Genomic DNA, 10,462 nt, shown 5'->3' with positions numbered 1-10,462 from the left:
AATACGCTGTGTATCTGTGTGTGAAAAAGAAATTATGTACTGTAGAAACAATTTTCATTCAGAAATTGCTAGTAAATAAGTAGCACATTGAATTAAACTAAATGTTGGAAGTAAGTTTGTACTTAGTAAGATATTCAGTATTTTGAAAGAAGTGTATTCTGCTCTGCCATTGTTAAGTCTTATTACATGTTATTATAACTGTTTTAATATATTTTAAAAAAGTCATTTATTTCTTTGATCAAAGCTGAATTTTCCCTCATCAATACTCCAGTGTCCAGTGTCACATGACTCTTATGAAATAATTGTAATATGCTGATACTTTTAACTGTTACATTTAAGTTGTTTATACAGTATGTCTGATCTAAAATATTATTTAAACTGAAAATAACTGCTTTCTATTTTATATTTTAAAACATAATTTATTGTTGCTTTCAAAGCTAAATTTTCAGCATCATTATAATGCAGAAAGTTTTTCAAGATTTTTTAATGAATAGAAAGTTTAATAAATATACACACATACGTATGTGTGTGTAGCTCTCAGTATAAACTGATTTGCAGTCTTTTCATTAATTTCATTGATTAATTTGATGCCACTGACATTTGATTTGTAGATGAAGTGAATATGGGAGTTTAATGAGGTGCTGATTTCTTGAAGAAACAATGTGGATTTTGGCGTTGGGGGATACTGAGCTTTTATCTCTGTCCTCAGATAAGATATTGGAATTGAAGAAGCCATCCTGCACAGATGCCTTAGTGCTCCGCCGAAATCCAAACCCTGAGGCTAAAGCTGAGGTTTGCATTCCTCATCATTCTCTCATCAGTCCTCATATCGTTCTCTCATTAGCTGTATTTGATTCTTAAAACCATTTTAGAGGAAACATTGACATAATTGCCATTGCCATACTGTTAATTTGCTGCTAGACCTTGGTCTTTGTGAAAATTGTTCTGGATTGTCTTAGAGGCAGAAAGAATATCGAACTGATTTATAGAAAAGGTCAGACTGTGGGCACGATCAGATTTGGAGTCCAATTAAGATTGAGTTAATAATCTCTTTTGTTGAAGAGCACTGTACCACAGTGTCCCATAGGTGACGGCTTTTAAAATCTTCTCAGCCAGATTAATTAGCCAAATTCCCCTAGAACGGTAATTCATTTGACCGTTAAAAGTGTGCAAGCCTGCTGGCCGACCTTATGCAGAGAATCAGTAATCTGCATCATTCGGTCGTGCAGGCAATGGATAATTCGTTGTTTTCTGAGTCTGTGTTCAAGGCTGAACACATCTACACTATTTATCAGATTGATGATCAACACTATATTTGATAATTAGCCTTGTGACCTGTGTTTGGGGTGAGATAATTGAGGTTCACTTTGCCTGCATAATAACAGAGTAGAAAACAACATATGTGCTGTTTTAAAGCCTCGCAGTCTGCTGCCGAACATAACTGATTCAATTTCTGATGTGATTTGGAATGATCTGTATATACAGTATTTCTATAATAAAAAAATAAGATACTCAAAAAAAAAAAAGTATGAAAATAAGTACATCATATAAGTATTGACTAAAATAATAAATTTTTACTGATACTTTTTAATTCTGATTCATTATTTAATCTTAAATTTTATGATTGCCCATGTACTGTTTTCTTCATTAAACTGTTCTATTATCAGTGTTAATTTAGCATTATTTATAAAGTATTTTATGAACACTTTGTTTTTTAGATTTTCTAGTTATTATTTTTAAGTTTAGGTATTTTTTTATACAGTATATGAATAGGTTATTTGCAAAAACAGATTACTTTTTATGTTAGTTAGCTGTATTTTTAAAAAAAATTCACTTAATTGAAAAAAAAAAACTGCAATTGGAATTAAATTAATTGGAATGCACAATGCAAAAATATATTTTTGAGAATTTTTAAAAACATAGTTATCTGTTTTTGCAAATTAACTCTATATTTCTATTTAAGATTTCAATTTTAGTAATTTAATATCTCTCTCTCTCTCTATAAATTTAAATGTCAAGCTAATATTATTTTTGTGTGTGCAGGATGGGCCTTTTAAAGTCAGTATGGATGAGGACAGCTCTTTCAAAGACAAGCGGCCAGTTGCATCTACACCTATACCTGGATCACCATGGTAATGACCCGTTTTGTCCACGTAAATATGATTGTATGGCTCGCCATCAATTTGATGCATCTTTATTGCTAACAAATGACTGTATGCATGCAAGATAATGACCAATCGATCGTGTTCTCACAGTCATCTCTGTGTCAACCTACACTTTCAAATGCCACTGTTGTAAGTGTGCTGTTTTCTCCTCTGTTTTGGAATGCTTTAATAGCCAATTTGTTTTTCTATAGTGACAAAGATGTTTGTTTTATCTCCTCTCATTCTGTCATAAATGTCAGCAGCTTTAGCACCATTTAAATGATGCATGCCGCTTTATAAGTGTTTGATGACAGTAAAACATGCTTGAATAAAATACAGCAGTGCACATGGCAAACGTCCAGTGCTAAACAGATGCACTGACACCCAATCGAAAACCTGCATTAGGACGACGTGTTATGCAAGTCTTCCATTTTTCTCTGCCAAAGCAGTGTGGACTTTCCTTCACTGCAAACAAATACTCACACACACATTTTCTAAGCCCAGGAGGTGTCATGGCTTATCGCGTTCAGCTTTTGTTGACTCTCAAAAACTGGCTTCACTGTTAAATGCATTTAACATGTGGCTGATGACACCAGAACTGGAGCTGTTGTGTGATCATCCAGATATTGATGTTGGTTAGATTCCTGTGTTAAAAACCCATTTTAGAATGTAACCCAAAGGAAGGCTCATATGGGATCTCTTTAGTGTCTCAAATGTGTCAAAAGTGAGATTGAATGGAGGACAAACTGAGAGTATTGCTTTATTGCTTATTGTTGTCAACTTGTTGGATATTTCTTTTATTTATAGTTCAAGAAGATACCTCAATAATGTCTCAAATTATATCAGGACAGATAATTTGTGAATGTGTGTGTTTTTTTTCTATTCTGGTTCATCTGATTCATTTGAGCAAAGTTAATGTATACATGTATATTTTATTTAGTTAGCTAATTCTGTAAATTGCATGGGAAACCTTGGAATATTAGTTATATCAGTTCATAAGAGTTGTTTGGGATTACACATACATGTGCTGTATGTTTTGATCCTGATTTGTTCTGCACAGGCTGTACAATACATATTTATTCCCTAAAAATTACCAGCTGCTCTGAATGTTTTCAGTTCATTAAAAAAATGTAAGGTGATAGGAGCCATTTGCTTATGGATTGGACTATGATAGTGTTTTGCATTTTTCAGGGCATCTGACGTAAGAATAGCTTTTAGTTGTTCTGCATAGTAAGCTGTGATGAAACAAAGGCATAAAAAAGTATTGTATTTTAGCATGAAACAAAATGCACTACTTTGCATCTTCTGAGCCATAAAAGAACAACCCCAAGCAATAAAATGGTTCTTAGAGCTCTTGCTTCAAGAGTTAATTTTATAGTTATTGTTTTATATGGAGGTTGCATAGAAATGATTTAAATCCCTGCAATATTAATGGAAAGACAAATGAAGCATGTGTCTAGTGCTAACCATATGTTTGCACTATGAATAACTTCAAATGAGCAGAGCGGGTGCTGTGCTTCAAAGATTTTTTTTTATATCACTGGGTCAGTTTTATGGTATAGGAAGGCACTGCCGATCTCCTTGATGCGATGGGGATGCAAAATGAAATGTCAGGATTGGTTTGTCATGGTTGGCATGAGGTTGTATCAAATTACCTCACAGACTACTGCAGAATCCATGAATACTTTATCCGACATGCCCTGAATGAAGCCTGAAATGGGTCTTAAACATGCGGAACATCTGAGAAATTGGTTGCTTTTGGATTTGTGACATAAAACTTAAATGTTTAATAGGCTTGTAGATACTTGATGCTGGACATATTGTGGATTTATCCATTTGACAATCTTCTGAACCTGATGAAGACTGGCGTTTGTGACCCAGAATCCTCTCTCTGGGTCACTTTGGTGCTGCTTGGACTGTTTTTCGTCATCGGGATTTCTTAGTCACGTAGTGAGAATACCACAAACAGCCTGTTGGATTGTTTCTGTGTGTGTATGAATGTATCAATGCATCTCTCCTTCTCTTCTGTAGGTGTGTAGTGTGGACAGGTGACGACAGGGTGTTTTTCTTCAATCCCACCATGCATTTGTCAGTATGGGAGAAACCAATTGATCTAAAAGACCGTGGAGACCTCAATCGAATCATTGAGGACCCGCCACATAAACGCAAGAAAGACTCTTTAGGTAAGATTTTGGCTGGAAAAAATAGATTATTCAGGCATATTTAACACAATCTTTAAGCATACCATATGATTCAGGACAATTTTAGATGCCATTTAGGATGAATAGCCTACAAATTGGTATGCAGGCAATGTGTTTTCTGACCCATTTAATGGCACATTTATTTATAAATGAAATCCAGATGGCACAGAGTGAAACAATTTATGTAACATCAAAAGTTTAGCGAGTATGAATTATAATTGAAACATCATCATATTTAGACAAAAACTGTGATGCAAGATTCAGTAAATGTGTTAACTGTGTAAAAAAAAAAAAAATGTGATGCCATAAAACATATTTTATCTAATTTCTATCTAAACATATCAACCTGTGATTTCACTGCATATTCTAAGAACCTGACATAAGATAAGATTCATTCATTCATTCATTGAAAAAAAGTCTCCTATGCTCACAAAGGCTGCATTTATCTGACTGAAAATACAGTAAAAACATTAATGATGTGAAATGTTTTTACAATTCAAATAAATGCTTGGTAGCACTTTATTTTACAGTTCTATTCCTCGTGTACATACTATGTACTTATTATAGTAATAACAATAACTACTTAATAACTAGGTACTAACCCTGAACCTACCCCTAAACCTAACCCTACCCCATGTAGTTACCTTGTGTTACCAGAACTTTCTTAGATAAATACACTGTAAGTACACTATAAGTACATGTTAGTACACGTACTGTAAAATAAAGTGCAACCAAATGCTTTATTTGTAAAAAAAAAAAAAACTGCTTAAGCAAATATAAACCGGAATAAATTAGTAATTTGTTACTGTAATGGCAAAACTCAATTTTCAGCAGTCTTTAGTATCACATGATCTTTCAGAAATAATTATAATATGTTGCTTTGCTGCTCAAGAAACATTTATTGTTTATTAGTAATGTTGAAAACAGTTGTGCGGCTTAACATTTTTGTGGAAATCATTATTTTCAGGATTATTTGATAAATAGAGAACAGTATTTTTTTGTGAATATAAATATTTTGTAACGTTATAAATGTCTTTACTGTCACTTTTGATAATTTCTTAAAAAAAAAAAATAAATAAATAAAAAAAAATTCTGACCCCACACTTTTGAACAGTAGCATAATACTAATGAGACCAGGTTGGCAAGCCCTACTGTAGCCTCAAGGTAAAACTCATTTATGTTCAGATTAAGTTGCTGAATCAGTGAAGTGTAACTCATGACTTTATGATATGAAATACAGGAGCAGAGTCTGTATAAAGGCATGAAGTTGACAGAAAGTTTAATCCTCACAGTGTGATGACGCTCAAGCAAAAGTTTTAGTACACCCTCTGACTGCAGAACTGGTGTTCTCGTGGATTAACTAAAAGCAGTAATCCAATGAATTGGCTCTGCAAATATTGAATTAGTCTGGATCTTGTCTGGAAGTTATTACACGATTAGCTTGATTTCCCAGTAGGTTTTTCATCTTTATTGATTTAGCTTTATTGCCATTTCGTGGAGATTATCTATTGATGACCTTAATCTATCCAGCGTCTATAATTTAAATATGTCCGTTCGTGTGAATGTGTTATTATTGCACTCCTCGGATTAACAACCTGGCTGGGTATATCAATACAGATCAGCTTTGAGTTGTGTGCATAAAATAATTTACAAGCTTCTCGCATACTTTTACTAATTTATCTCTCATTTCTTTTGATATTCTGTTTACAATGTTAAATCCAAGTACAATGTATCACATGTAGTGATCTACTGCCTGATTTGTTCCATCAACAGACGATGGCTCAAATGCTGATGCTGATGATGAGGATGATGATGAAGAGGAACATAGTTTAAAGACTAAACGTTACAAGTAAGTAGGGTCGAGCCATGTAAAATATATGACAGCAGATCTGAGTCTGTTTTAACTGATGAGGAGGATCTTGAATCAGATGTGTTGTATGTCACTCACCTTAATAATCGCAGCTCAACAGGAAGTCTCCGGTTTTTGTTGGGCAACATCTGCACTCACAGCTTGATGTGAATTTCTCAATCTGTCTCTCTTGGAGATGATTTAAATTGAACAGTCAGATGTTTGAAGTAAACCCAAATGTCTGCGTAGAGACAAGAAAACATTTTACATTTCAAGAAAATATTGAAGAGATTTTGTTCATGTTGTATATTTCATTTCCAGCTGTTTGGATTCGTTTTGGATTTTTTCCTTGAAGTTAATACTGGTTGGGTGATATGTTTTTGTACTAAATACGTATTGAAAAAAAGTAATAAAAAATGTTGTTTTAAAATAAGTAAAAAATTTATACATAGTCATCATTTCAATTTGTCTTCCAAACTTCATAAGCAAAAACAACTCATAAACAAAGATCATAAGCCTTTAGATCAATAAGTTCTGAAGATCAAGAGAAACAAAGTGTGTCCAAACTTTGCAGTGTGTGATAAAAATTAATAATAGCAAAAGAGGCACAGTCAGAATTGCTGAAATTACATGAATATTTAATTTACATAATATTTACTGCAAAATATATGGGAAACACTTCTGTTAATCAGCTAAGTGTGCTTTTCTTGATAGGTTGGGCAGAATCAATACACTGTAAAAATGATGTTTTAAAGTTATAAACATTATATGTATTACAAGAAAATATTTGCTACTTGCCATTTCTTTGCTTGTGAAATGAAAGCTGCAGTAAAAGCGATTTCTGATGTTATGCCCACGGTGGGGGCGTAGAAAACACAGAAATGCTGCTGAAAGTTGATCGAACCGTGCACCAAATCACACTTGTAGCCAATCAGCTGTAAAGGGCGTGTACACTTATGATCGGGAAATTACATGCGTTGTGAACCATGTTCATTCATTTGGGGGTGAGCTATATATCCTATCCTTTTGGGTAGGGGTGCATTTGTTTTGGTGATTTCAAATATCAACAGTGTCTCAGAAATCACTTAATGCACCTTTAACTGCAAAATTGTTTCTGCACCAAATTTTTACATTGCATTTGAGAAAAATATGAACAGAATTACACATCAAAGCTGTTGTATTTCCATTCCTTTGAAGACTGGACCATCCTGTTGAGTGTGAAGGAAAAAATGGATCATCTCTTCGGATGGTTCTGCCGCTGGAGCACCGGATCAGCCACTTCAGAGACATGCTTCTGGAAAGAGGGGTGAGAAAACAGGGATGATAATGAAACTTCAGCCTTAAATAAATAAATGAGATAAACATTAATCAGGTTATTCACCGAAAAGTTACAATTCTGCCATTATTTGACCCACCAAAAATCTTACAGACTTTGTATATTTGCACACACTGTGAATCTTAAAACGAAAAGGCATAATTATTCTGGATGAGCATTATTCAACCTGTGTGTAATAAACAGGTGTCCGCGTTCTCCACCTGGGAGAAAGAACTGCATAAAATTGTATTTGATCCGCGGTACCTGCTGCTAAGTCCAGAGGAACGAAAACAGGTATGACACAAAGGTTTCACATCAACCTCAAACAGTAATAAAACTTCAAACTTCATTAACTCTACATTTCCACAGACCTACTGTGGTTTGAAAGTAGTAGGTGGTTGTGAGAACAAATGTCTTCCATCAAGGTAACTGTATACTGCTTATCACATCCTTGAGGATTCATACATCAAAAATGAATTAATATTAAACTAATTCATTTTTATTTTTTATATTTTTGAAATAAATATTGCAATTAAAAATAAATAATCTTAAATCCATTTATTTGTAAATGTTATAAAATAATTGACATTTATTTTATGTATTTATTTATTTATTTGCCCTCAGATTTATGATCAGTTTGTCAAAGCAAGAATGGAAGAGGAGCACAAAGAGAAAAAGTGCAAACTCCAGCAAGCGAAAGAAGAGTACAGAAAACTGCTAGAAGAATCAAAAGTCACATCCAGGTGAGCTTATGAAATTAGTGTGACTGCTTTAGCTGATGCATTAATAAAATCCTTCTCTAGAGCGGATTATTTATTCAGCAAAGGTGTTATAATTGATGGTCTTTGCCGTTCGGGTCCTCATTTCCTTTGATTCTGTGTATTTGATGATAACCTTGTTTCTTGTTAAAGGTCTCACACAGAACTAAATTCAAACACACCACAGGAATTGACACTAAGCATCACGTTTCCTCTTTGCAGGATGAACAGAGAACTTATTTAATTAATTTCTGTTCTTTACATGATTAATTTATTGTGAAATTATAACTAAGAGACATGAATTGGTGCACTGTTATTAACACATTCACAAATCCTGACCTTGAAGCAAAACAACATATTTTTTAAGAAGTGATCATCTTAAATCACTGAATACTGAGTAGATGGAAATATGATATAGATGCATATGTTTGCATTAAAGTAAAACGCCATCGATTTTTCCATATTTCACTAAGTTCTTCCCTCAACCAACTCAGTGCATGCACTTAATCGCTGTAGTGTAGCACCACTATGCTAGCGTGGATAGCTTAGCACCATTCAATCCTTAGGATCTAAACAGGGATCAATTTAGAAGCCACCAAACTCCTATTTAATTAAAGACGGTTACATGTGTAGATTCACAAGTAAGTATGGTGGCACAAAATAAAACGTGGTGATTTTCTAAGTGGATAAAAAAGAAGAAAGAACACTTCGCAGCTCTTCGACCTCGACCTCTTCGACCTTTGACCTCACAGTGGTATCACTTCAAACTCCCCCAAACTGCTACCAATAGTGCAGGAGTGCAGTGAGAGGGAGAGGGGAGGTGGACTTTTCAGGAGTGATGATGATATTACTAGTCTTGCTATTTCTTTGCTTGTGAATATATCCCCCTATATCCGGGTCACGGCACCAATGTAACCCACCCGCTCGCTCTAAGTGTGTTTTCCAAAAGCACCGTTAGATAACTATGATTGGTAGGTCCATTGAACTCTATGGATAACGATGGAACTTGCGGCTATAGTTTTAGTTAAGATTTCAGTAGATAACAAATGCATCAAAATTAGGGATGTTTCTTTGTGAAATTGTGCTCTGCTGCTTTATTGTGCTTTGCTGCTTTATTGCTCTGGGCAGGTTTCAAAGTCTAGCAATAAAAAAAAAATTATAATAATAATAATAATCAGACCTCTTACAGCTGAACAATAGTGGACCATTACACTGATGATGTAAAACATCTGATGACTGTCAAGGATCTCATTCTGATTTTCTCTTTTGAGTAGGTCGACGTTCAAAGAATTTTCAGAAAAGTGTGGAAAAGATCCGCGATTCAAACAGGTTCTGAAGAGGAAAGACCAGGAGCTGTTTTTCACCCAGTTCATCAATGTGTTAAAGAAGCGGGACAAGGAGAACAGAATTCGTCTGAGGAAGATGAGATGAGTGTTTGCAGACAGGGCTGTGAACTCTTTACAGTACTGTGAACTGAGTTCCTGTGACTGTTTATCACAGTGTATACCGAGATACCATCTGCCCATGTTTCTTACCAAACCTCAGGGCAGTTTGCTTTTCAATGACTTGACTTTCCAACAAACCGAACAAAGGCAGAACCAGCTGAGTATAAGCAGCAGTTTGGAAATGAACTCTGTATATCTGAATGTGTTTCATATTGAAGCTCTTAATCTCCGGAGTATTACAAGATTCTGCAATCACAACTCTGAACACGAATACAGAGTTTGACTCACTGGAAGTATCTAAAGCCATTGACCTGTGCACACAGGTGGAAAATGATTTTTATATTAATTGTACATAAGTGTTGACTTGCCTGGCGCTGTGCTAAAAGTGACCGTTGAAGTGAAATCATTTTGTCAGAGTGTGACACAGATTCTCCACAGCATCGGTGAGAATCAGTAAGTGGTGTTGTGTATCCATAGAATTTTTCAAATGCTCTTTAACGGTTTGTTGTAATAACATTTGTCATGATATCGTAAAAATTAAAGTGATACTTTTTACTGAAAATTCATGTACAGTTATATGAAATGTTGTAATACTTCACCCAAAATGAACATTTGCTGAAAATGTACTAACCCTGAGGCCATCCAAGTTTCTTCAACCAAACATCCAAACTATAGGGTCATCTGTAGTGAATGGGTGCCGTCAGAATGAGAGTTCAAACAGCTGATAAAAAAACATCACATAATGCTCAT

At 34.6% G+C, this 10,462-nt stretch overlaps 1 protein-coding gene across 1 annotated transcript; it reads left to right on the top strand.

Annotated features, from left to right (window-relative positions):
• The first annotated feature begins 660 nt into the window (after positions 1-660).
• On the top strand, positions 661-10,197 carry LOC113071030 (transcription elongation regulator 1-like protein). The gene is made up of 8 exons (XM_026244395.1): positions 661-792; positions 2,044-2,132; positions 4,176-4,327; positions 6,119-6,194; positions 7,392-7,500; positions 7,714-7,803; positions 8,134-8,252; positions 9,542-10,197. The coding sequence occupies exons 1-8, from the start codon at positions 661-663 to the stop codon at positions 9,696-9,698; spliced, it is 924 nt and encodes a 307-aa protein (XP_026100180.1). The 3' UTR covers positions 9,699-10,197.
• Positions 10,198-10,462: the final 265 nt, after the last annotated feature.

Source organism: Carassius auratus, unplaced genomic scaffold, assembly GCF_003368295.1.
Source record: "Carassius auratus strain Wakin unplaced genomic scaffold, ASM336829v1 scaf_tig00005720, whole genome shotgun sequence".
In the NCBI taxonomy this organism is placed as follows: domain Eukaryota; kingdom Metazoa; phylum Chordata; class Actinopteri; order Cypriniformes; family Cyprinidae; genus Carassius; species Carassius auratus.
Note: the sequence above shows the minus strand (reverse complement) of the source record. Positions and strands in the feature narration are given on the sequence as shown.

What these genes read in the sequence shown, in the direction of transcription:
- LOC113071030 (XM_026244395.1), top strand. Translation starts at nt 661, where the DNA reads ATGTGGATTTTGGCGTTGGGGGATACTGAGCTTTTATCTCTGTCCTCA. An exon ending in ACCCTGAGGCTAAAGCTGAG is followed by an intron (nt 793 to 2,043) that starts GTTTGCATTCCT and finishes TTGTGTGTGCAG; the next exon opens with GATGGGCCTTTTAAAGTCAG. An exon ending in CCTATACCTGGATCACCATG is followed by an intron (nt 2,133 to 4,175) that starts GTAATGACCCGT and finishes TCTCTTCTGTAG; the next exon opens with GTGTGTAGTGTGGACAGGTG.